This window comes from Poecile atricapillus, chromosome 4 (assembly GCF_030490865.1).
Source record: "Poecile atricapillus isolate bPoeAtr1 chromosome 4, bPoeAtr1.hap1, whole genome shotgun sequence".
Lineage (NCBI taxonomy): Eukaryota > Metazoa > Chordata > Aves > Passeriformes > Paridae > Poecile > Poecile atricapillus.
The window spans coordinates 16,652,083-16,679,532 of NC_081252.1; the positions used below are offsets into that span (position 1 = coordinate 16,652,083).

Genomic DNA, 27,450 nt, shown 5'->3' on the forward strand with positions numbered 1-27,450 from the left:
AACCAACCTGCAAAAATTCCCTGTTACATACATCTGTGCAGTGCAATAGATTGATACATCACTGGAATATACTGGCAGTAGCTTTTGCAAAGTCATCTGACAGATCAGAAAGTAGGAGAGTGTGGGTATTCATTTGCATCTCTGTTTTTTTCAAACACATCCTCATCTGTTTCAGTGCTACTCAGTGTAAGCTTCCTTTCCTGGTCACTGTCCTCTTGGTCTTGAAATGGTTCTTGGTGAAGCTGCAATGATCTGGATTTTTTGAATGACTTTGAAACTGTTGTGGTCCCCCTGACTTTACGCTTGTTTAGATGCCTTGTTTCAGCTTCAGTGAAGTCTGTTTGCTCTACCATGAGAGTCAGTTTGTCCATGACATTAATATGGTGGTCTATGTTACAGCAGTTCTTGGATATCTGTCGGCCTTTGAAGGAAACAATGCACGTCTGAAGTCCAGAATTGGGGAAAAATGTTTGCAGTGCCTGACAAAGGAGAACATTCTCCTTTGGCTCTGCTGGGTGGTTTTCATCTTCTCCTGAGGGGAAAAAACAGAGTTGCAGAACCACTTGTACCACTGCTGTTTTGGCTGCCTTGGGTTCAGAAGTGTTTTGTGCTTCTGTCACTTGAGCCAACTTTGGAAGGGCAAGGCTTGAATCACATTTGGTTAACTTACCTGAACAATTTTGTTGCTTTTTCCTCTTTATTTCTTCTTTTAATTGGCTCACTTCTGTTAAAAGTTTCTCTACAGATCGTTCACTGACTTCTACTGTAATGCATATTTTCTGCAAGAAGAAGAGCACGTTGATCAGATTATCAGTATTCACAGCAGCTGACTTTAAAATTGTTGCAAAATCCTTAAAGGTACTCATGGTAAAGTTGGACACAAAGTAGTAAAAAGCTTAAGTAATGATTTGGAGGTGGATTTGTCAAGATAACTTAAACCTTGGTTTGAAGAAGGTGCAAGATGTTTTATTTGATCCCATCTAGGCCAAGGAGATTAATAAACTACAGATAGTACTCCTTCAAAATAATCCTCTTGTCAGAATTTATTCATGGACTTGATGATTAAACATTGTACTTTCATCAAATGGGAATTTAAATCCTCAGCTTTGAGAATATAGTGTGCAGCACAGTAAATGGAACATGCTGATCTTTCAGTTTGTCCATGTTTTGGACATGGTTGTGTTTTCTCATGCAGTGCATGATGTTGTAGCTTTTGGCTGCCTTGGTTTTGTAGAACTGCTGAAGGTGAGGCAGGCATGCCCAGCTTACCTTCAGTTCCTCCTGCAAGGTGGCATACATCTCATTTATCTTATGGACCTCTTGTAGGGACCCATCTTCATGGAAGAATTCTGACCTGTGGACCAAGAGTAGAACTGTGTAATTGCAGTTAGTGATCCCAGTGCTTACTTAGTGGGAGCTTTAATTAGTAAAGTAGCATTTTGAGCTTCAATGCCATGTGCCTGCTTTGAGACAGACAGCTCCTGGCAAAATATAGGACTGAATTAATTTCTAAGTCTGCTGGAATGGTAAGTAACTGTAGAAAACAGGTCAACAAGTGAGCAAGGTATGGCTATAACATTTGCAAAAGCACTTAAATGCTTTTACAGAAAGGTAAGTGTGGTTATGGTAGTGGGAGGATACAGCTATCAGTAAATATGTGTTGTACCTGTGTTGTCTCACAGCTCTTACAAAACCAGAGGATACACAGGAACCAGACACTGTTCTGTAACCTTGTTGTTCTGCCATGCCCAAGTTGGTAACCACCAAAGGGACTTTCTGGAAAAGACTTAAAATGCAGAAGTATGAAAACATGATCTATTAATATCCAAAGGTCTCTCTTTGAAAGTTAAATGTTCTTGACTGTTGTGGCTTGTGGTTATTTTAATAGTTGGTTCACAGTTTTATGGTTTATTCCTATGTTCCCCTATGTTTCTCCCAGAGTTGGTTGCCCCCAAGTTGTACCCTCCCCTATGCTGCCCATCATTGAAATCAAACCCCTTATTCCAGTACCTTCCCTATCTGTCATTGTAAACCCTGTCGCTTGTTCTTGACCTTTCCCTGTCAATCCCCTGTTAGCCCAGCCCCTTGCAGTACCTCCTCTTTGGAATTCCCCTATTTCTTGAAGCCCCCATTGGGCCATGTGACCTGCCCTCTCCTCCCCCTTATCCCTATTGGATCCTGAATTGTAATCCCCTCCTCTCACTCCTCCCTCCTGGTTTCCCTATTGGTTAATTGTTTGCACCCACCCCCTGAACCCTCCATGTATTTAATCCAGTGTAGGCTGTTCAGGGCTCTTCTGTCCCTCCCTCCTTCAGTCTCAAGAAACCTTTCCCTGCTGGAACCTCATACAGAGAGCCTCCTCCTTATTCCTTTGCCGGATCCCTGATGTTGGTTAGCGATCCTGCACCACAGAGCAAGTGGCTCTAAAGGTTCTGGCTGTGGTGTACCCCACACCAAGGCAGTTCCCCACACCTGGTGCAGCGCCAGTGTGTCCACTGAGCTAGCCTGGGCTATGGTGAACCATGATCTGAAGGGATGGTTACAGGATAGTTAATCCTTGCTAGATGTATTACATCACATACAGATGAGGCTAAAGGCAAACTTTGGGAGTAACCAGAAGCTGAGCAATGTCCATAATTCCCCCTCTTTCTGACTACAACACACACTAATGCAATGCTTGCTCAGCCTAGCCTGTGAGCAGGATGTCTCTAAAGATAAAGTTAACACCAATTTAAATATTTTGATGAACACCATGTATGGTTGAAGTCCTGTACACAAAACAATTTGATCAGGAGCAGCTTATGTGTGTAAATAAACTGACAGTGTCTGCTTGGTGATGCTGGCACTACAGATAAAAAGGGGCAATCCCAGAACAGAATTCCAGTGTAAACGTTCAACTGGACTCTGGCAACATAAGGAATAATCTTACAAGAAGTTTCAAAGGTAAAATAAACAGTGTTACTGATTCAGTTGCAATAAAGTAGAGACACTTTCAAGTTTTAGCACATGCTGTAGACATTACCCTTCCTGAGGCCGATGTAGAGCATGTTCCAATCTGTAAGTAGAACAACTTTCTGTCATCACACTAGAGGTTAAAAGGAGGAATACAAGCCCCTGGTTTGATAGGTGTGACTGCAGGTTTTTGTGGAGCACTCTTTCCCGGAATGTCATGATCTGGTCTGTGTTACGTCTGAATTTGTACCATCCTATTACACTCTGCGAGTAGAAGAAAATTCACAGTTACTGTTGAATCATGATGTCCCTGTGTGTCACACTGAATCAAGTTTCATTCAGCACCAAAGTCATGTCTGAATTGTTTGCTAGCAGGTGCATAATCATAGTTTCATAACTTGAAACCCCTGAAACTTCTAACCTAATTCCCATCTTCTTTCATTCAAAACCAGATGTTGAACTGATCTGTTTCTGAGCCTGTGTTCAACCTGAAACTGCAAGCTTTCTTCTGTTTTGTTGTTTCTTTTCAGCTTCTACTTTCCCCTTGTAAAACTTTGTTCTGTGGAAAAGACTTCAGTTTTTTTGATGAAGTAGTCCTTAACCACTTGTGAGCTGACCTCAACTGTTCTTAAGGTGGAAATTGATGCAATTCCTTTGAGATCCAAGTGTTCACTTGAGAAATTAATAATTAAAAACCAAGTTGTGACAGATACATAGGCAAACACTAGTCAAAGATAAGCTAAACTGTTTTTTAAGGAGGAAAAGGATGTAACTGCTTTGACCTGAAGCATGAGGGACTATAAAAGGTTTAAAATGAGAAAAAGCCTTGATGCAAGAGGTATCCAGCACAGCCTCCAAAATTTGAGTAATCTCCTCAGTATGGTTTAGATTTGAAAGTAAAATACCTTCTTATAGCCTGATAGTATTTTCTTCAGGGCAAGTTCATTCAGGTCTCCTGCAGAATTATAAAAGCTAGAAGAAAATTAGGACAATTAAAGGGGAAGAAATAGCTCTCTTTTTTTTTTTTTTTTTCAAAAATTTTTCAAAATTTTTAATTAATACTGTTAAGGGTGAGATGTTAGAATGTATGGAATGCTTTTCTTTTTCAGTGTGTTGATACTGTTCTGTAGTTAACATGGTATCATAGCTCACCAGAAGGTGCAGTATGCCTTATCTCTATTTCTACATGCACAGACAAACACACACACACACAAACAAAAAAAAAAAAAGATATAAAGAACCAAAATAGGAATAAGATAAGGCACTTTGCATCTGTAATTCCAAGAGGTTGATACAGCTACTGTAGTTACAGCTGGGTGATTTTCTCAGGCAATATAAGTTTAACTCTTGAAAAGTTCAAGTTAGGGTTAATTTTAACTTTTCAGTATCTGTTTACTTAAGATTCTTACCTGAACAACTGGTAGCATGGAATATGCTTCTGTATGTCTGGAAAGAGAAAGCAATGTTACTCTGGGTTCATCAGCTCAATATATCATGTCTGCTATAACCAGCATGAAACTGATAGAAGGACCAAGAAATAATTCTATGTAATTTCTTAAAATTGAATGTATTGACTTCTAATTAAATAAGATGAAAAAAGGAAAAAAAATCAAAATAGATTCTAATTAATTTTGTCGAATGTGAAGGGAACCACTAATATAAACTGTACTTTTTTGGTATTTTTCTACTTTGTCAATTGAAAAATCAAACTGGGTACTTTATATTTTTCTCCTTTCTGCTGGGTGCAGGAGTAGTATGTAGTATGAAGGATTTCACTTGAGTTACTCAGTGCACATCCACTCCAATCACATCAAGACGATAACAAAAAATACATCTGGCATCTACTTGGTGAAATTATTAAAGAGCTTGCAGCCTTCATGCACAGAATTTTATAAGCTCCAAATGAAGTATTAGATGCTAATACATTACAGTTCACATCACTGATAGACCAAGCTTTTCCAGGGCAACTGTAGTCTAGAAGAGTTTGTGATGTAGCCAAGACAAAGGTCTAAACCCCAAGTTATGTTTAATGTAACAAGATATTTGTCAAAGAGTAGCCATTTAAGGAACTAAGAACCATTATTTCTTTCAAATTACTTTGTTTTCTGCATTAAAACTATAATTTTTTAGCAGTTAAAATGCTACAAAATAACACTTCTGTGTGAGTTCTGTTGTTTGGGTTTTGGTTTTTTTTTTACATCAGCAAAGCATGTAGGATCTTGCCATAGAGTTTTGACTGCTGTCCCTCAAAACGGAAATTTGTCATTTACTGCCCAAAACCAAGCAGGCCATGTAAAATGTAGACACACTAACCGATTGTATAAACAACTTCAACATCATCCATTTGTGAGTCTGTAATGCTGTTCTTGGCTTCACCTTTCACATCTCCAAGGAGAAAACCTTCCTTCAGAGGGGAAGAGGAAAAAAAAAAAATCACATTAACAGTAGCATTGAACAGACACTGCTGCTCTCCTCGCCACTGGTGCGGCCTTATCTCTGTCCTGTGTACAGTTTTGGTGCCACAATGTAAGAAAAGTACAAAGCTATTAGAAAGTATCCAAAGGAAGGCTGCAAAGATGGTGGAGGGTCCAGAGGGGAAGCCACAGCAGGAGTGGCTGAGGTCACTTGGTCTGTGAAGCCTGGAGGAAAGTGAGAGGAGACCCCATTGCAGTCTACAGCTGCCTCAAGAGAAGTGGAGCAGCAGACACTGATCTCTTCCCTCCACCGACCGTGACAGGACCGAGGGAACGGCATGAAGCTGAGTTGAGGCAGGTTTAGGTCGCATATCAGAAAAAGGCTTTTTGCCCAGCGGGTGTTTGAGCAGTGGAACGGGCTCCCCAGGGAAGTGGTCACAGCACCAAAGCCTGGCAGAGTTCAAGAAGCGTATGGACAGCACAGGTATGTGGTGGGTGGGATTCTTGGGTGTCCTGTGAGTGGCCAAAAGTTGAACTTCCTGATCCTTGTGGGTCCGTTCCAACTCAGCATATTCTATCGTGATTTTCTCTCTAATACTAAGTGCTGTCTTCAGCAGACGAAAAATGCTGTCAAAACGAACTTACATATATATATATATATATATATGTATGTATGTATTTTTAAACAGAGTGAGTTCTCACTTATTTTTCAATACCAGCCCTCAGTTAGGAAAATATCCCCAGCGAGGCAGTGCGGTGTGTTGGTGTGTTTGCGGAGGCTCCGGTGACCTGTGAGCCCGAGCAGCCCTGAGCGGCCGTGTGGTGCTGCTCACCGGGGCTGGGGTCGGGCGGCCTGGCCAGCGCCGCGCTCGGCCCGAGGCGGACACGGCGCTGCAGCCGCCGCTCGCCTCCTTCGGACACGGAGCGCTCACGTTTTTCCGCTGCTCGCACACAAAGCGACTCCCGGGGGCGGCGGGGCGGGACAGCCCCGAACCCGGACGCTCTCCCGGCAGGGTCGAGCAGGGGAGGCCCGGCGGCGGCGCGGCCGCGGCGGGGACGGCCAGCCCCTCCCTCCTCTCCCCCCGACCCGGCCCGGCCCTCCCGCGGCACCCACCGTGTCCGAGTCGGTGCTGAGGTGCTGGAAGGCGAGGGCGCCGAACACGAAGCCCGAGAGCAGGGCGGACGTGCTCTCGCCCTCCATGCCCGCAATGGCGGGCCGGGCCGCGGGTGGGCGGGAGCCCCCAGCGGCCGCCGGCGGCAGCGGCGCTCCCCGCGGCCCGGCCCACCGCGGCCCGGCCTGCGGGGAGAGCGGACCGGGCTCGGCATCTCTCCTCAGCTGCAAAATGAGGGATTTGAGAAAATGTTCTCAAGGGAGGATGTTCTCTGATGTTTGTCTGCTTTCAAGCCTAGTCAACAAGAAGGGAGATTTAATCTGTGAAACAGTCACGGAATCAATTAGGTTGGAAAAGACCTCTGAGACCATCAAGCCCAAGGCTTTCTTCTGGCTGATATACCATGAACACCTGCTAGAATGGGGAAAAAAAATGTTACTACAAGTATTAAAAAGAAGTAAGATGTGACAACTCAAAAAATACAAAACATGCATTCTGCAAACAGTCTGTGTCTGAGGAAGAAGTAGTACAGTTTACTGCTGTCAGATCATTATCTAACATCATTTTATTACATCTTTATCACATTTTATTAGGTCATTAACTCAAAAGATTTTCCCCACCTTCTCAAAGAGCGCAGTGCACCTCCAGACATACTCAGAGCTGCATGTCCCATTTCGAATTGCACAGCCTTGGTATGGACAGGAGCTCAGCCGGTGCCGTGCCTCTTCATACCGCAGGCTGGCATGACACAGCCCTCCTGCTCCAGAGGTGGGAGCACGGCTCACTCCACCCGCACTCCCAACGGGATGATGTGGGCCCCGCAGCTCGGTTTAAATGCTGATGTTTTGGTGAAAGCATCCAACTAAAGCTCATAGTGCAGCTCAATGAGGAAAACACATTGTCTTCAATCTCTCTCTTTGCTTCCAGCCTGGAGATGTAGCTGAGCTCTGGTGGGGCCAGCCGCGCTCCCCTGCAGCCTGTGCGCCCGGGGTGGGGGCAGACCCCAGTGGCTCTCGGGCAGGGGACAGGAGGCAGGGAGCCCCCAGCCCGGGTCAGGCCGGGACACAGCTGCTGACATGCCCAGCTCAGCCTGAAATCCAGCACCGGGACTGCTACAGCCACTGGCCACGACCATCTCCAGGCTTGGGTGAGATATTAACCCTTTCAGTGCACAGGTGAAACCTGCAGACCACAATTCTCCCCTCGGGTGAGAGAAAAAGGATGGCCACACGTAATAAAACAACATAAAAACCACCAAAGTCAGTAAAAAAAAAGTCAAGCATGAGATAAAAAGAGAATAAAGAAATACCCTAATAGAACTGAAAACTCTTTTAGTAGTACCATAGAGGCAGACAATAATACACTGAAGTATTCCGTCTAATTCATAAGAGAGTATGGGGGCATGAAGTATTCAAACTGTAGATATGAACAGATACATCCATTAATAAAGCCAAACAGATATTAGAGTAGCTGTGATCCCATAAGAAGCTTAAACAAAAAAAGAAATGAAAATAATGAAGACCCTTTACCCCACCAAGGAGAAGAAAAAAACCCACCTCTGTTCCCAGAGATAAGCACAAAGACAAATAAATAAAACTTTTACCTTTAAACAATTCATCCTTAAAATAATACCCCATAAGTTCATAACCCACAGGCACACCTGTAAGAAAGCTATAAAAATAAAAAAAATCACAATACAAAACTTTTCCCAGACAACTGCTATTCCTTGAAATAAAAAAAAAAAACCACAAGAAAACTGTTTCTTGTAAAAAAGTTTCCATAGCATTACAAAAAAACCCTCCTCTCCCTACAAAAACTAATAAAAGACTATTGTATAGTTAGTACTAATTTAACATCCCAAGTTTTGTCTCTACATTATCAGCTAAGAAAAACAAAATTAAGCAGAAAGAAGAAAAGTGTTCTAGAAGTTTTATTCTAATACTTCTTAGTCTTGTAATCCTATTTATAAAATTTCTTTATACCTTTTAGATTTTAAACCTGTTTTACCCTTTTCCTGATCCATATCTCAAGAAATGAATAAATAAATAAATAAACAAGAAATAAATAAGTACACTAGTAATTTTAGCCAACAGTAAACCCATCACACTATTTAGTGCGTTAACCAAAAAACTCAAATTAACAAATCTAAACCACTACACTTCAGCATCTGAAGCACCACTTGGCTGAAGCTGATGTGTCAGTGCTGCTTTGCAGCAGTATCTGCTAGTGACATGTGATGTTTGTGTGATCTGATAAGAAAGGTGTTATAAGAAAGGCAGGCTGAAACTCTCCCCTGACATCCCCTTGGTATGGTTAGTGTTGGATAGGAAGGAAGCATACCTGGAAAGAGTGGTTGCCAAAATTTCCATGACTGTGTGATTCTTTCTTTTTGAAGACCATGGCAAGTGTTATTTCCAGGCTGTGTTCCCTTTGTGTATCAGAGGGAAGGCAAAACCATAGTGGCACTTCTTGAAAGCTGTCACCTCCCACTGCAGCTTTTTATCTGTTCACAGTGTAGAACCTGCTTAAAAGCTGACTGCTGTATAACCACTGCTGTGCAGGAAAGGGCTCTTTATGCCTGATTTAACCCTTCCATGTGAGGCACTACGGGTAGACACAGCTAAGTGCTGTGTTTGCTTCTTCTTACATTGAAAAAATAAATGGGTCATAATTCCGGTTCCCTCTGACAATTGGAAGTTAGGCAATAGGCAATGTTTTGCAATATGAAATTAGTAGAATGACTTCAAGGGGTCTAGAACCTAGAGTAGGCAGCTGTAGCCCATTCCATCTCCTTCTCATTTCCCTAGGAGACCAGGAATGGTTTCAAGTGAATTTCTTATGCTTGTGGGTATCAATTTGAGATTCATTAAATTAAAGGGAGCTTTGCTCTTGGGTTCCTCCTGTGTCATCCATACCACTTTCTTCTAAGCTGTATTCCATTCTTTCAAATGAACAGAGAATTATGCACATTTTCTGGTGTGTTTTCCTGACATATGGGGTACTTCACCATAAAAAAGTGCTTGTGGTCATTTGGTATAAATTCATCATTATTTACTGGACTTTACAGATGAGTGCTACATTCTGTTGCTGCATGTTTGTTTGAATTATTTGCAATACCTTCCCACTTCTGGATAAAGCCTTTTTCACAGCTTCAAAACAGACATGATTGCAGTAGACTGGCTGTTGGTAAGAGGGACAAAAAGGGCAAAAGAATGACATGCAGAAGCTCTGTTTAGTCAGTGGATGCAATTATTTTGCTGTGGAAATTTATGTAGCCACATTACAAACTGTAGTTTGTGGTAGCCTGGTGGCCTGATTCGGCCAGTGGGCCAGCCCTGACTGGGATCAACCTGGGGCCATGGAAGGCAATACCCTAAGTTTGGGGATATTGTTTAAATTAGGGTGAGTTCATTTGCTTGGATCATGGGAGTTACTATATTAATATGAGTTACATGGTCATTCCTAATTGGTTAGAATGTCTCTAGAAAGTTCAAAGCTAGTGTATATAAATTGGGATCATCCTTTGTTTGGGGTCTTAGAGTGTGGCTGTATTTGGGAGTGCTCCACTGTTAATGTTAAAGGACCCTTGGATTTTCCACCTAAGACCCATCACCCGCTCTTGTCTTCCATGCTGACCTGTTGCAATTGTGGCCTGTCCTTGCAGGTGTGGGCTGCACGACATGACAGTATTTATTCAGCTTAGTGTTGGATGCATATCTGTTCACATTGGAATTTGACAAAAATGACATTTCGTGGCTCATCTGAAATATTATTATTATTGATAACAACAACAACAACAACAACAACAAATTATTGTGATGGGGTTCAAAAAGCTATGCCAAATTTCTGACCAAAAAATAGGAAGCTATGTTATGAATTTCCTGGAGAAATAAAGAATTTCCTTTTTTCTTCAAATCATGAGCAAGTTCATTACCTTCATTCAGGGAAGAGATAAAATTCAAATCCATATTCACTTCTATAGCAGTCTCAAGTGCTTTGGAGTTAAGACATACAGTGCTTAGTCCACCATATCTCAGTTGTTTTAATGTTCATGGTCTCAAGAACATAAAGATGCTTTAGAAGGTTTGGCACCCATTTTTGGCAGAAATTTAACAAGATTGAACTGCTTGGTCATGATTGGACAAGTTCTAGTACTCAGATTCATTCCTAAGTGGGTTTTAGGACAATTTTCCATTGAATTAGAATTTTTATTCCATACTATTAAGAGGTGTGTGAGCAGAATCTCCTTGATATTGGTGTCATTCCAAATTTGGGCAGTTAAGGTGCAGGTTTTTTGTTTGTGTGTTTGATTGCTTCTTTTTCTCTCCAATCCACATGACATCAATGGTAACAGAATAGTAAGAACATCAAAATGGTTTTCATTATTTCGGGAGGTACAAAGTGGATAAGGCAAAGAATAAATGTAAGAGCCTTGGCCATATGGATCTTGTAGTACCTTTGGGCTAGATGATTTGACCACCTCAACAGAGAGGCTACTAGAAAGTCTTCAGTTCTTTCTTTATATGGTTTCACAGGATGAAAAACAATTCTCCCTTATCCAGGAGAGGAATCTTCTTCCTCCCACCCAGGCTAGGGAAGTCTGTCTTTCCCTCTATGCTTTTAAGAAATTATCTGTCTTGTGTGTGACTAAACTTATTGCTGAGGCATCCCATCAAATGAATGGCCACATATTCCTGTTCCTTGCAATACTTCATTTTTCCCACCTTTCCTGCCTCAAATCAGGTCCCAGAAATTACCTCCACCCACCCACCCACAGGGTTTTTAGCACCCAGACAACTGGCATACTGATCCCCTGTGCCAAGGCTGATGGTGGTAGCTATTCACAGGTGCTGCCAGGTGGATCAATGTTCTCTCCTCCAGCTCTCCACCAAAGGCCATGCTAGGGAAGGTGTGTTAGCTGGGCAAGCCACTCGAGGGAGAGACCAGAAAGGGGAATAAGGAATGGTAGCTAAAGAGAAATGGGTGAGTAAAGCTGTTTTACAATGGAGCATTGTTCCCAGAGAAGCCTTTTGGGAGGCAGGTGAGAAATAGTGGTTAATGGTGTACCTGGCAGCAGCAGTGTGGAGAGTGAGGGGCTCAAGGTTGCCACTGAGAGAAAGATCACTGGGAAGACAGAAACACTTAAAAAATAAACCAGTGAGCTTTTGCAGAGGATACAGAAGGCTCAGAAGACAGCCAGCAAGGGGAGAGAAAGTAAAGAAGCTAAGTAATGAAAATATGCAAAAGAGAAGTTATATTGCTGGATAAGCTTGCAATGTAATTTGAAAGACCTGACAGATATCATGCAGCGGCAAATCTGAAGGTACAGAAGCTACTTGACTCACTATGCAGCACAAGAAGTATTTCATGTGTTCACATGGGCTTGCAAGTATCAGAAATCTACATGCTGGTACCTGGGTGCATGGTGTAAGTTAGAGGTGGTGCAGCCCCCTCTAACAGCTGTGCTTCTCTTAATGCCTGGACAGTGTTGGGTGCATATTCTACACAGCATCTTTGGGGCTGCTTCCATTTCTAAGGAACCCATCTACTCCACAACACAAACCAAGCAATGGTACTTGGGGATGAGACTATTTTAAAAGGACAGGCCCAGCTTCAGACAAACACACCAATGTAAGTATTGGCAAAGGAAAGATCTTTTGTGGACTGGTATATCACTATCTTGGAAGTTGTGTTTTAAATGCACATTCCACCAAGACTGGTTAATTTATTCTGTGGGAAGATAGTAAAGAAGTAAATGAGCAGCTGGTGGGCTCCCCTGAGGTTCTAGTTATTCACCTTTGTATCATCTCTGATGCACACAAAAAGGCAGGAGAGGGGTGGCTGTAAGGGGTTGAGCAGGGTATTTTCTAAAAAATACTGAATTAAATTATTGGAATTTGATAGGCTAGAAGGAGAAACAGGACTATCTCTTGCATTTCAATTCTGTAGTTGAATAGGTGCAAAGATAGATGGCTTGTTACTTCACCACAGTGTATTTTGTAACCTTGTAATACAGGCTTTTTGGCTAATTTCTGATAGAGTGGAGAGAGCAGGTTTATTGTCTTCTCAATCATTGCCTGCTGAAACTTGCATCCTCATTTCATACTTGTTATTAAAAAACAAAATAAAATAGAAAAAGCCTGACTTGAACCTCAAGCTTCTGTTTCACTCATTTGTTTGAATACCAAAACAAGGCAGTTATCTCACCATGAAATAGAAAATCTGACTGAATAAGTCACAGATTTGTACAAATGTCAGCCGGAGGAATGCTTCATGTGTATTAATAAGGTTTAGAAGAGAAGATTTTAGGCAGTCTGAAAAACACACCCACGTAGTTCTGCATTGTAATTTATTGGCAGGACACCTTGTGAAAACCAGTTGTCACATTGACAAGGATCCTTATTGGCAGCATCTAATTATCTAACATATATTATTACTTATCATGGTTTTTTTTTCCTTCTCCCCTGGTGAGCTAATGCTTATCAATTACAAGGAAGTGGGTGGAGTTAGGGCGGGACAAAGGGTAGAAATTACCTTACCATTGAGAGTATCAGTAGTGTCAGTCTTCAGTGAGCAACAGCCTTCTCCTAGAGACAGCTGTGGCTCTTAGAATGTGTAATTTTTATTTGCCTCTATCTCTTGAAGCTTGCTAGATTTTCCACTACAGATGAGCATATATTCTCAGAAGGGCAGCTGGTTGGCATTTTGGAGGAGCAAACATGGAAGAAAATAGAGAAGGCCACGGCCTTGCAGAAGGCAAGATTTTGTCTGTCTGGATGATTTTGTTTGTGGCATTAATTTTGTTGCCTTCGATGTTTCGAGTGTCACTGGGGATTTCTCATTTCTATGTGAAAATTGTAATTAAAATATTAGAGGTAAGTTGAGAAGTAGATTCAAAAGGTATGTGTCTGCTACATGACATGTTTAATAAAAAAATAAAAAATGTGTACATTTGATAGAAATGCCATGAAAGTCAACAGAAAAAAATCCATTAACTTGCATGTGTTGTTTGCAGCTGTACTTTATGTGATAATCTTTTGAGGGATGTCTTTAATGATATCTAGTTATGTGCTGGTTTATAATCTGCTACTGGTTTGAGGTTTTTTTTGGTTAAAGTAGAGATTCCATGGTACTTTCTTCTAGTTCATGCTTGTTAGAATGCTTTATGCAAGTAGAATACTCATGACAAGTCAAGTATAAAGAAAAAGATCTATTAGTTTGTGGAAGTTGGTAAGTAATAAAATCATGTATTTTAGATGTATATCAGTTTCAGTGGTTTTACTTGGATTGTTTTAATTGCATGGAATTAATATTCCAGGTAAGAACATTGATTCTGTGTGTTTGCTTCACCCAGTTATAAATCTGGGGGATCTAGCAGTTCAACTTCTGCTGTACAAGTCTTAAAGGAATATGTGTGCAACCTTCTAAAAGTGTAATTTTTCTAGAGATAAACAGATCATGGCTAAGATCCTGATCTGCTTCTATCATTAAAATGTTTCTGGGGCTTTTTTTAAGCCAGAATCTGATTTAGTTTTTCAAGTTTGACTTTTGATATCCATTATTAGCCAAAAGTAGGTGCTGTGAATTCATCATATTGAACAGTGAAGCATTTCCATTTTCCAATAGATTAACTTTATGCTTCTGGCATACACTTGCTTTCTGTGAATATACTTTCTACTTGTGACAGAAAACGTTACTATTATTGTGGCTATTATTATTAAGTTGTTGGAGTAATTTGTTTTGCAGTAGAACATGTCTGTAACAGTGTAATACAGTTAATATCATGACCATCTTACCTTGTCAATTCTATCTTTTATTTGTCTTATGTTCTCTTTAATTTGTTGTTGTTGGGGGGTTTTTGTTTGTTTGTTTGTGGGTTTGGGGAAGGTTGTTTGTTTGTTTTATTTGTTTTAATACTGATTAAGATCTCTTGGGCATGATCTCTCTACTGTTGTATGAGCATCATTTAGCACAGTGCACATTTAGCAGACTGCAAAATTTAGGGATCACTTATTTTTTCAGATACTGATGTCAGTGGGAAATGGCTGCCTGTGGTGGCTGTATGTAATACTGGCCTTTATATGTGAAATATTTTTTAATCAGCCAGTGGTATGCTAATTAAATTCCTATTCGTGCCCTAATTAAGAGCTACTATCTTATCAAACCTGTCTCTGGACAGCTTTGCTGCTGCAGTTTGTGAGCATCAAAAATAATTTCTGAGGTTTTTTTCCCTGTGCATTTCCCAACTTTAAGAGACCTTTGACCCACTCAGTGTGTGTTTTATGTAGGAAGGCGCTTCTCTTTCATAAAGCACATTAAGCATTTTTCTCTCCACAATTTTTGTAACAGGTAATGAGCATGATAATTCCATGCTCACAGTGTGGAGGATCAATATATTGAAAAATAAATACGTTAATTGTTATGTGATCAGCTATAGCCTTTTGTGTCTAGCTCCCTGGTGCCACAGCATCTAATAACAGGAACAGCGCAACTCCATGCACTGCTGTTTAGGCTGGCTCATTTTGTTCTTTTGTCCAAAGTTGTTCCCTAATTGTCCTGTGGGCAAAAAAGGAGTTTCCTCTGTTTTCATCTTACAATTAATTCCAATGGTTTTCGTTGAAGTGTTGTCAAATGCTTCTCATTGTGCCACGAGAGTATCTTGGGATTGGTGGGAAATGGGAGGGAGAAAGGATGGGCAGGAGATGTTAGGTCCCCTTTGCTTGTAATGTGGCTCACTAGGCTCTTTGGAAGAAAGCGTAGGACTGGAAAATGCTAGGTTAAAGGAATTGCTGGGCCTGTTCTTGGAGTCATGGGGCTTTTTCAGCAGAATATGGCCAAAATTGCAGCTTGGGATAAGTCAGTCTTAAAGCAGGCTTGTTTGAGATATGAACAACCTGACACTGAAAGCCTAGAGAGGTGTTCTAGCTGGGGTGTTGTGTTCCTGCGATATGGTTAATGGGATAATGCACAGAGACTCTCTGTGGTTCCTGTTGTCTTCTGGAATGGTGAAACAGGATGCCTCCCCAGAGAGCTGAGCTGGAAATGCTGAAGATGCTTATTATCACATACTGGCACACTACTGACTATATTGCAGGAATATCACTGCTCTAGGAAGTGCCAGAGAACTGGGTGATGCTTCAGCAAAAATCCAGTCTTGAGCACTATGGCTGGTCTCTCCATTGTGTTGTGTTTGACTTAGTCTGTTATGTAGAGCAGCAAAATTAATAGAAAACTTCTCACCTAAGGAGTTTTTTTCAATGTTTCTTACAGCTGAGCAGAGGAAAAGCATGTTTTATTTTTCTCCATGTTTGACAACTTGAGAAAAATAGAAGAGTGGAGACTAAAATCAAGGACTTCAAAGTCAAAAAATATTTTTTAAAGTTTTATTTTCAAAGAAAATTTATCTTTAGATCTTAATTGATTTGCTGGGAACAAAAAAGGTGTTTTAGAATAAAGCTCAAGTTTTCAGATCTATCACTAAGCAATGAATAATTGTGGCATATGATAAGTCACTTTGATTTCTTGGCTTCACTGAAGTATTTTAGCACTGTGAATGGTGATTAGAATAAATGGGAAAGATGTAATCATGTATGGAAATATTTTTTGCCCTCTGCTGCTTTTCTATCAAGGAATACAGATACTTGTTATTTTAGAAAGAAAATGAATCATTTTATAAAAGCAAGATTCTAGATTTGAAAATTTGGGGTGACTTTTTGTTTGCAGGTGCTTTTTGTGGTTGGTTTTTTGTTTGGTTTTCTGGGTTTTTTTGAGGACATATGGATAATAAAATAGCAAAAGACCTCCAATAGAGAAAAGTCTCTATTGCATATTGCTAGCCTATAATTATTATTATTGCCCTTAATTTATCCTTCAAATATTTCTGGAAATTATAAAGGTGAATGTGGTTTGCGTTTTGCTTGGGTTATTTTTTCACTTTTATGCATGAAAACTTTTATTTGTAAATAATGTCTTTTCTCTGAGCTTTGTCCATCCTGGGGTTTGTTGGAGATGAGAATATTAGCAAATCTGCCAGGGATGTTACTCCAGCAATTGCCAAAGAAGATCCATTTGCTAGGATGAAATCTATGCCGTGCTCTCAGAGCCCTATGAAGAGTCAAAGAAACACATTAAACAGCTGCAGCTCCATTTGCCAAGAAATATTCTTGGAGTTTTACAAGATCTGAACTTCTGTATTAAATTGGAGCATTGTTGCTTCTTGAGAAAAAGAAATCAGCCAGCTAAAAATTGTGAGTAGTTTTTGCATTGAGAGCACGCTTGAACACACAGGTAGTTTATATGCTGTAAACTCCTACTGGAGTATGGCAGAGGTCACAGACACTTCAGCTGGTGAAAAACTGCACTGGTGTGCTTTTAAGTACATGGGTATCCTTAGCTGGCCTCTCCATCAAAACTCAAGTAAATTATACCTGTGCTTTTATCCCAAAGAAACCTTTCTCAACCCATTTCATAAGTACTCATGGAGCAGCTGGGAGATTTGTGAGTCCTTTTCACAGTCTGAGGGTGGACAGTCACATCCTCTCAGACACTGCATGTAACACTCACACCATTTCATCTGGGTTCAAGTTTGTGATGGGCAAGGGGAAATGAGGCCAGGCAGAAACCACTGTTGGATGAAGAGGTCACGAGTGCTTGATCTCAGATGGTGATTTTATTTTGTGCTAAAAACCTACCAACCTTCTCTTCACCACCATAATGGAAGACTTGACATAGAAGAATTGCCCCAAAGCCTTTGTCACACATGAGGAAAAGATTGCAAAAAGTTCATGTAATGAGTAATTAGAAAAACCTTTTATGAGAATATGGGAGAAGAGGTATTAAAATACGGGGGGAGAAAGGCAAAACTGAATTATTACATAGTATGGAAAAATGGAGTATTGAGCTGTACTTGAAAGGGAAAAGGGAGGAAAAATCCTGCAAGAAATGAGATTTCAGAAAATGAACATTCCATATTTGTGTTTTATGTCATCTCCTGTGAAGACAGTAATTAACATAATGAAATATTGGGCACCCTCATTTTGTTTAGAATGTAATTACAGGAAGCTCAAACAAATGGGCTGTTGGAATTAAGCTCTCAAGTATTCAGTATTCCAGGTGGGATCAGCTGTGTGGTGTTTGGACTCCTTGTGTCCTCATCACTTCAGAAATGGGAGTGAGGAAAGCACAACACCTGAGCTCTCATTCAGTCGGCAAACGTAGGAATGAAGTTGCTACATTTAATACTTAAAATCTGTGTTGCAACATCAGTGGTTTTTTTGTAAGGTATTTAAAACATCCTTTCATTACTGTTTTGCAATGAAGACCAGCGTGACAGTTCTGTCTCAATACTGTGCAATACAAAGGTGATCACAAAGCCTTATTTCATTTTTGAAAACAAATTATACATACAGATGCTACCAAATGCAGAACAACTCAGTAGCCACCCCAGAGTTAATTAGTCTAGAGTTTGACCCAGACAGATGGCTTTGACAGGTGTCAATTCCGTGGTTTGACTGAAAGCCCAAGACCTGCGTGACCGTACAGCTGCATTCCCTCCTCACTGCTTGTGCTTCAGCCTCCCATGCCAAGCCATGAGTTAGGAGGATTTTGTGTCCTATGATGGTTTATGGAAATATATTGCCTTTTTTCTTACTCACACACTCTGCCCAAAGCTTTCTCATGGTAAAACTCAGTTCTTGTAGTAGAAGAGAAAACTGGTAACTATTCCCTAAGCACCTGCTCTGTCAGTCCAGACTTTGTAGATGCCTGTCTTAACCCATCTCAGCCAGCTCTTTTCCAAGCTAATGAGCCCTGTTCAGCCTTTGAAAGCTCTTCCTCATCTTTCTTAGACACTGCCTTTGTAGCCTTGACTATTTAGTTAAAGTCTGCCACTTTTGCCCCACTCTTTCTCTGTGCTAGGAGGCAATATTTTATAATTTACTAATAAGCTCTATACATTTTTGGGCTTTGACTTGCCTTGCTCATTTAGTTAATGTGTATTTTTGGAGTCAGCTTGGTCAGTGATTGTCACCCTTTTTCTATCTGGGAATCAAAAGCCAGCCTCCTGGAGGTATTCCAGATCCTTCAGGACAGTATGAGCAAGCTCATTTCTGGCAGTGCTGGCCAGTTGACAAGTGCTTTTTTATGTAGGAGGACAATGATAGGCGAGATAAGGATGGTAGACAGGAGACAGGAAAGCAGAGACTAAGGCAGAAGGCTTTATTTGTCAGTCTCAAATATTTTATACTTTATACTTTTTCCTCCCTTGTGCCATGCAACTATCCTAAAGGATGTTGGGGAAGGGATGAGGACCAGCAGTATTTTTTAAAGAGGTTAAATTTTCCACGTCTGCCTTTACTCTCTTTTGCAACGTTCCTGTACCTGTTCTGTATGTTCTTTCATTTCTCAGTGTGTGGGCTGCTGTTTTCATGACATCCCCTGGCTCCACCATTCTGAATGACTCTCCGTGTGTTGCGAAAGATTGTGAGAGATGATGTACCTGTTGACCTTTTCAGGAGAATAATTGGGAAGTATAGACAAGATGACGGTCTGTGGTGTGGGTTTTTTAATTTATTTTTTGGGGGGGTTGTTTGCTTTATGGTGTTATTAAAGATGGTTTGTATGGAGTTTAAAATACCACATCAAAGCCTATTCTGCCTTCAATTTTTTCTTTTCTTTTATGATGGCTGGTAAAAGAAAAAAGGGTCAGCTAAGGGTATCTAAAATATTCTAATTATGTCAAGGCAAAGCGTCCATTTTGTTACTGAGTTAACTTTAATAGCTACAGAAAGAGCTGGTAGAAAGCATGCAGAACTTAAGGGTGGAAAAAAGCTGGCTAGTGTTTGCACATGAGACTTGTTATAATGTAGTAAGAACTATTTGAGATCAGCTTTGTGGTGGCTTGTGTAGCTGCACATGTCAGCTAGAGGGAAATAGGGTGTTTAGCAAGAGTTTATATGAAGCAGATGGATTATCCTTATCTCTTGTAGATGGGAACCTTTAATATCAGGTGAAGGCATAAACTGAGTGGGTCACTGAGCCTTTAATAATGAGAAGAGCCTATGCTCAAGCATCCTGTGCCCTTTGTTAGGGCACCTGCCTAACAGGTGGACATAAATACAGCCCAATTTTAGTACTTATGAAAGCTACTATTTATATGTCTATGTATGTATGTATGATGAAAACATTCAAAACTAGGAAAACTTAAAAAATCAGGCACACTTTTATATTTGATTTTGCTAATTGAGACTTTTATGATGCCCTACACTACACATGGAGAAGAAACGGTTTAGCTCAAAACTATGAATACAGGGAAGGGTGAAAGTTCATTACCAAAGCCGCTACCTTTTGAAATACTATTGATACAAAATGTTGCCAGCTCTGTTTTCTGTCAACAGAGACCACTTGAATGCCCTCAAAATCAGGTAATCTCTTTTATTCTCTAAGGTTCATTTTTTTAGATCTATTTTTCTGGCATGTCTCTAATGTCAGTGATACTATTTTGTATAATCCTATTGCCTAAAGCTAGCTGGAGAGGAGAGAGTTTTGGACACATTGGATCTATGGTCTCATAGGTAGCTCAGTAATTTGTTGGACCCCCAGAAAAAACCAACTGCCTGTGTCGTGAAAAGAAGTTTGAGCCAAATAATTTTTCCTGGAAATGGCAAAAGGTCGTCTATGTAACAAATTAAACAGGAGGCATGCAGGGCACCCTTCAGGCTGAATTTGAAAAATGAAAATCCGAGACCTGGCAGGGGTAAAAGAGGCTCAGACAATTCACCTGAGGTAATTGCAGAATGTCTGGAAATGATGAAATGAAAACCATCAACATCTACTTTTCTTGTTTTGGGAACAGTGGGCCACCCTGCAGATTGAGGAGGGAGTAAAAAAGCAGAAGGCGATGGCACTTGAAAATTTAATCTCCACTGGTAAGATCTCTGGATGAAGGGGACACAGCACAATTAATCTTGTAAAAAGGCAACTATTTAACAATCTTACTTAAAAAGGAGTTTGATGAGCAAATATCCATTGAAGTTACAAACCTGCATAAACATGTCATAAAAAAAATAATCTCTGATTGAGTTTTGTGAATAAAAGGAACTAGAGACTAGTGTGGGTATAGAAAGAAGTTGCTGATAAACATTTGGGAAGCATCCCTGTTTTTGTAAGTTTTTTTTGCTTTCCGGCTTCATCAGCTCTCTCTTTATAGGATTAGGAGGAACGAGTGTTTGTGCTTGACATGGCTCTGCATGGTTATCTTTTGCTTCTTGTAACTCCTAGCATGCAAAAAATCCAGGGTCTCTCAAGTAAAAGAGTTACAGCATCCCATGGATCACAGTTACAGTTTGCAATATTTTCTAAATATGATGGTAAAATCCAAATAATTTTTTTCCCTAACTATTTTTCCTTTCTTTGGCCAAATGGGAGTGGGTTAAGTTCTCATAGTTATCCTTTTACTTGTAGTGCCATTAGTCATTATTCATGTAGGCTCCTTATTTGTCAGCTAATAATTTTCTGGTCTGATGATTTCCTGAAAGTTGAAGGTTTTACTAAAGTACAGATGGGGGAAAGTTTTGTGATTCTGATGAGGGGGGAGGTAGGTTGGTTGATCAAGATAAATTGTCTTTTTACAATGCATATTTAATGTCATCCAATACACATACTCAAAAAAAAAAATAAAAAATGGGGGGAGGCAAACAAAAAAGCCAAGTGTTAGCTGGTATGAACCAAGAAAACTTCAATTACTGTAACCAGCCAGATAAGAATTTGGTCTCAGAGTGACCTCAGCTCAGCTATCAGACTTGCTGTGTGGCTGTCCTATGTGGTATGATTTTACAAATAGCAAAGCAAGAATGTGTTGTCATTCTTCCTGCACAATGTATCTGTGTAATGCTTTGTATGTCTGGGGTGGTGGAAATCCAGGCACCTTCAAGTATCTTGGTAGTGAAGTGATTCTTAATGAAGAAGGGATGAGGGAAGGTATAAGGTTCCAAGAAAAAAAATACAGAGGAAGGTGTTTTTTACAGCTGGGAGACAATAAAGCTAATCAACAGCAGCAAAACCAATCATACAAACTCTGCCTGAATTTGAGTCAGGGCACCAGGAGGGATCTGCCATCTTGGCAGTATATAGGTGACATTTCTAGGTGTGAGTGCCTATATTATTGGGTAAACAACAGTGAAGTAGGTGTTGTGCTCAAGGTTCTATTTGCAGCTTGATCGGAATCCTTTTCTCCTTCCTCAGCAACTTAGGGGCATTATATGGCATGGGATTAGAGAAGCAACTTGTGGAATGAACTATCAGTACATAAATGAGGCATAGCAATGCCATTATGGTGCTTGAGTAGAAGAGCTGTTTCTAAAAAGCACATGTATTTGACATATATATGACTCTCTTTGGAATCCATATTGTTCATTTCACCATGTGGAAGGAAGGCTCATTTCCTCATGATCATGCAGGGATCATCCAGAGAGATGAGACCCCCATGGAAGAGGAGATTGTTGGCCGGTGCCAAGGATGTTTCAGCCTTGCTGATGTCATGTACTTCTCCAAGAAGGGCTGCGAGGCAGTTGCAGAAGATGAAGTCACTCGACGGTTCTGCTCCGAGGAGCTGCTGTCCTGGAATCTCCTCAGCAGAACCAATGCCAACTTGCACCATGTCAGCTGGAAACTGGCTGCTATGTGGGTCACTGGCATCATAATTCGGTATTGCCTCCTGCTGCCTTTCCGGTGAGCCAGACAGAGTTTGCCGGGATCGTTTTTCGTGGTTCTCTTTACAGAAGTTGGGAAATAATATACTATTGGCTAGTGGAGGAAGGAGGTTTGTGTGCTAATTAGCGAGTGGTTTGTTGCTAGTTAGATGCTATTAATGCTGGAAAGAAGCATTGTGAAGTGGATCAAAAGGCCAAATAAGATTACCTTCTTGCATACTCCTCCAGTTTTGCTTCTTGGTGTTAATTAAGATTATTTTACTTTGTAGCATCTGCTTGTCTGTTTTCAGTGTCCTGTTGCTGGTGTTGGCCACTACAGTAGTAGGACAGTTCCCAAATGGCAGGTAGGTACATGCTGAGGGCTCTTTCAATTTCTTCTGTATTTCTTTAAGGATTTGAACTGGTAATTGGAACACTCTGCTGGAGTCCAGAGGATTGATGTGGACTATCATGGGGTGACTTTTTCTCTCCTGTAAAATTAGAGTGTTGTGAGAGAGGGTTAATGGCAACAGCATCTGAAAGCAGACATGCAGTGTGAGCCTTAGTATGGTCTTTGTAGTAACAGCAGTTTGGGATAACTCATTGCATGTGTGACTCCATAAAACTGGAAATGTATCTATGGCTTCATTTCTTTCAGAGTTAAAGGCTGGCTGAGCAACCAGGTCCAGATGATATGTGCCACCTTAGGTGTCCGATGTCTGAGTGGCCTCGTTCATTTCCACAACAGGTGAGTGCTGCCATGTTGCCCTTATTAGTCTGGAATTTGTTATTTGCAGTATTTAACATCTCAAGTTTTGGAGTAGGATTCTTATTCCATTACTGCCTGGATACTTGGTGATGGTACAACTTGATCCAAAAAGCTGTTTGGATCATCCAGACTCTGTCAGGATGTTCACATGCTCTCCAGTGTTTCCTGTTGTGTATTGGCAGGGTGTGTGTAGATGATGTAGTACTGTCTTTAGACACTTAGATATTTTTCAGTGCTTGTCACCTGATTGGGCCTGTAGTCTGGAGAATAAACATTAACTAATTACTTTTACTGTTGTCATTGCAGGGAAAACAAACCACAGGAAGGAGGCATCTGTGTTGCCAACCACACATCTCCACTAGATGTCCTAATCCTGGCCAGTGATGGATGCTATTCCTTGGTATGAACAAGATAGTTGGTGAATATCAGTAATGTTGAGATACCCATAGATTTAGCATTGGGTAAGAGGATAAACTTCCTCGTAGAAAGATTGGGATTTGACAGCATTCAAACTTGCATTCTGGACTGCAAAAAAACCAGATGCAGGCAGATGTGTGCACATTTATGACCAAGGGGATTGCTATAATTTATCAATAAGCTTAGAAATGGTTTAATCTGTTTAGAATTTAATCATTTAAGTGTGTGTCTTTGCTTTGTAACAAGTTTCTTTTGGGCTTGCAGGTTGGCCAGGTACATGGAGGGTTTATGGGACTTATTCAAAAATCCTGCATGCAAACCTCTCAGCATGTCTTGTTTGAACGCTCAGAAATGAAAGACCGTCACCTGGTGAGGAAAAAGTAAGATAATGAGGTGTTTGCTTCATTGTCTGGTCAGGTGTGGTAATTTGTCATCAGTGTTGTCATTTTTTTGTCATCAGTTGCCTTTTTTTTTCTTTTTTGTGATGTATGGTGTTTTGGTTTTGTTCTTTAATGCAGGTTGAAGAGGAGCTTCATGCTCTTGAGTTATAGGAAAGAGTTGTCTTGGAAAATGGCAGATTTTAGTGTCAGTAATCTGCTTAGTGGTGATATTTGTGGTTTTAAGTGATGAACAGCAAATGTAGTAAGATGCTTAATGTGGAGAATCATTAGATACATTTAAAACTGATGTTGTGAACCTAGAAAGCATGAAAACTAGAAATTTGGAATATATTTCAGTCTAAATAAAAGTCTGACTGCATTCATAACTGGAATCTGGGAACTTATTTTCACACACTTCAAGTACCACCATTCTATGGTTAAAATTATAAGATGGAACTTCATGCAGCTTTGTAGAAAATCTACTTTTTTAATTAGCAAGAGATACTGAGATAAAGGCCTGAAACCAGAACATATTCCAGCTGAGGCAACTGACTGGGCAAAGGGCAATTGGCATTAGGGATTTTCTTATCCTATGTAAGAGGTAATGGATATTTAGCTTCTTGGACAAACATAAATATGAAGTATGCACTGGAATTTTATTTTCTTTCCACAGAATTAGAGAACACATTGCAGATAAGGCCAAGTTACCCATTTTAATTTTCCCAGAAGGTAGGAAGCAACTTATTGATTTTATTGCTCTTCTCACTTCTTGCCACTAAGTGCAGTTTATTATACCTAGTCTTTAGAAGTGAGGTGTTTGTTTTTAGTTTGTAGAATTAATTAGTTCTTGTGAGATATTAAAAGTCAGGTTCTAGTATTTTACAACAGTTTTATGGCAGTTTATTTGCTTTAGCATATAACATAATGAAGACATACAAGGCTCTTGGATTATGCTCCAGAGCTAAAGCTTACTTTCTCCTTTAACAGCTAAGTCTTCTTAAGACAGTTTAAGATTCATTTCTTGATACTTTTCCCAGAGTGGATTAAGCCCTTCATCTGTTTTAATTCTGACCAGGCACCTGCATTAACAACACATCGGTAATGATGTTTAAGAAGGGAAGCTTTGAGGTAGGAGGAACCATCCATCCAGTAGCAATCAAGGTACTGTAACTGCAGTTTTCCAAACATGGAAGGATTGTTTGCAAATGCTTCTCAGGTCAGAGAAGCTGTTCATGTGTAAGCCCTGAGAATAGATATGTTTGGTGTGCATGAAGTACTGAATAAGTCTCGAGAGAAAGAAATTTCTTGTGGTTTTAAGCAGTATGGGAAACATGTCATTTCTATCCTGGCTCTTGCGTGCTCTGAGGATAAAGGCAGTTTTCTTGGCACTTTCAAGTCTCTCTGAGTAGCTTTAGCCAGGTCACTCTACATCTGAAAATATTAGTTACTTTTTATGGAACTATAATGTTGCCTGATCTTATGGAAGTTGTTAAAACTGGTGCGAGCATTGCCAAGGAAATCTTTGGAGTCAGCATATCTGCAGATGACAAGTTTTTATGTTTTGAATAAATCTTTTGCTATAGTTGTGTTTCAACAGGTCTGTCACAGTTTGGGTTCATGCATTGCTTGTAAAGGTTAGCTGTTAGAAACTTGTAATAAATGTTGAAGCTTTACTCTGAATTTACTGATGCTTTCAGGAGGTGTGATTAGATTTTCCCCATATTTAATAAGATGCATTGTGACTTTGTGGCCAAAAAAAAAAAAAAGGAGTTTATGTGATTTAAACCAAGGGAGCTTATTTTTCTTATCTTCCAGTATGACCCCCGCTTTGGAGATGCCTTCTGGAACAGCACAAAGCATTCTGTGATGACCTATGCTTTTAATGTGTTAACCAGCTGGGCTATTGTCTGCAATGTGTGGTACCTGCCACCGATGGTCAAAGAGGTTCTTATGCTTTTGTATGTTTTGAAAGTGCTTGTGAAATGTTGTCTGGAAGGAGGTCTGCATTACTACACAAGGTGTTCTGAATCTTTATTGATAACTTAATGGACAAAGGCCAGGAAGCAACACTGAAGTCTTAATTTTAAGTAAGCATGGATTAATGTGGGATGCATCCCCTGGTCTGTCTAGACCTGGGACCTCAGGCTGTGTTATTTGAGGGGTCTCAGAAACCAGAGAGCCTCCCATGTAGTTCTTTTTGGCACCAAATAATGGCAAACCAGAATCAGCTGGAACTGCCCTGCAGTTCATATTTGGCTTGTGGGTCTGTCTTAAACCCAGTGCCTGCTGTGTGACAAAAGCTGTCTCTTTAAGGGACGCACAGAGAAAATGTCTATGTTGTAAAGCAATTAATTCATATATTTTTTCAGGAAGAAGAAGATGCTGTTCACTTTGCTGACAGAGTGAAGGCTGTCATTGCTGCTCAGGCAGGAATGTCTGTGCTTCCTTGGTAAGAAGCAACAACTCTGGAATTGTTTTCAAAGGTGTTCTGTATTCTGAAACATTAGCGTGGAATCCTTTAAAATCTGTTTAATTTGTACTGTAGTCCATCTCTGATTCAGAAAACATTACTTTATTACTTGAACAATTACATCAGAATAATATAGTGATAGAGAGAAACAGAGCTGACAGGTGGATCTAGACAGCAGGCAGTATTAGGTGAAAATTAATTACTTGCCTGTTAAATGCTGGGGTTAAAAGGAGAGCATTGTGGTGTAGTAAGTCTTGGCAGTATAAATCACTTAGAGAATATTAAGAGTGGAAATTTCTTTGACTACATAGTCTAAATATAGTAATGTTTTCCTGCCTTGACCCTGAAGTGAGTTTAAGGTTGTTTCTTTTCTATATCTTTCAGGGATGGGGGACTGAAAAGGAAAAAGGTCAAAGAGTCTTTCAAGGAAGAGCAACAGAAAAAATATTGCCAGATAGTAATACAAAATGTATCTGTGGAAAACAGAAATATTTGTTAAATGCTATTTATTTTATCTCATTTTTCCATGACTTATCTCTACCAGAGAATAGACTGTTTTTATATTAAACCAAACATGTTTTCCTTCTGTCCCTGTAAGATATTTTGCATGTGACACAGCAGGCAAACCATAAAGAGATATCCTTATTTAAAGAAAAGTACTAGAATTTTAAAAATAGGGAAACAAAATATGCTAATAAAATTCCCTGTGATGCTGAGAAGACTCTATAGTAAAATTAATTGTGTTCATTAAAATACCACTTTAAAATATTTGCAATACCTTGAGGTTTTAAATGGTTACTTATAATAAATCACCTCTGTACTGCTAGAGTCTCTCAGGGACTTAGACTAGCAATATTCATGTGAGCCACAGTAACCATGTTGCTCTAGAGATAGATCTCCTGATGTCAGAAGACATGAAGCATTTCACCAAAATATGTTTTCTGAACTGCATGTTGGAGAGGAAGTGTTGGACGTCAGAGAGAAAAAGCAGATGAAGATTTTCTCCTTCATGTCACAAGACCAGGAATGGCAATGTAGAAAGTTTTCTGCTGTGACAAAGACCAGAACAGTGTCTAGGGCAGCATGTCCCTGATGCCTGGGTGTGTGAAGCTGAGGTAAATTAATCACAGCCAAGGACAGTGTCATAGAAAATATGATGTGTTTTTAAATCTTATCTTGTGGTTTTGTTAGATCCCTTTCTGAGTCTTTTTGTATGCACTACACAAACTAAAGAAAACCCATGATGTGAC

General features: G+C 40.2%; 2 protein-coding genes across 13 annotated transcripts; one reads left to right on the forward strand and one right to left on the reverse strand.

Annotated features, from left to right (window-relative positions):
* Positions 1–6,612, reverse strand: ABRAXAS1 (abraxas 1, BRCA1 A complex subunit). The gene is made up of 9 exons (XM_058837306.1): positions 6,481–6,612; positions 5,266–5,356; positions 4,362–4,398; positions 3,858–3,924; positions 3,023–3,216; positions 1,667–1,786; positions 1,270–1,354; positions 671–779; positions 1–532 (listed from the first exon to the last, which is right to left on the reverse strand). The coding sequence occupies exons 1-9, from the start codon at positions 6,565–6,567 to the stop codon at positions 105–107; spliced, it is 1,218 nt and encodes a 405-aa protein (XP_058693289.1). The 5' UTR covers positions 6,568–6,612; the 3' UTR covers positions 1–104.
* LOC131578522 (glycerol-3-phosphate acyltransferase 3-like) lies at positions 5,363–27,450 on the forward strand. 12 transcript variants are annotated; one of them, XM_058837292.1, is made up of 15 exons: positions 5,363–5,850; positions 7,406–7,625; positions 11,965–12,109; positions 13,124–13,353; positions 20,331–20,403; positions 21,934–22,204; positions 22,455–22,529; positions 22,823–22,912; positions 23,240–23,333; positions 23,615–23,730; positions 24,404–24,459; positions 24,806–24,891; positions 25,546–25,674; positions 26,100–26,179; positions 26,585–27,450. In XM_058837292.1, the coding sequence occupies exons 4-15, from the start codon at positions 13,198–13,200 to the stop codon at positions 26,697–26,699; spliced, it is 1,341 nt and encodes a 446-aa protein (XP_058693275.1). In that variant the 5' UTR covers positions 5,363–5,850; positions 7,406–7,625; positions 11,965–12,109; positions 13,124–13,197; the 3' UTR covers positions 26,700–27,450. The 12 variants fall into 12 exon arrangements, with proteins under 12 accessions (XP_058693275.1, XP_058693285.1, XP_058693278.1 ...); XM_058837302.1 differs by having other exon boundaries at positions 24,806–24,858; XM_058837295.1 differs by having other exon boundaries at positions 22,476–22,529.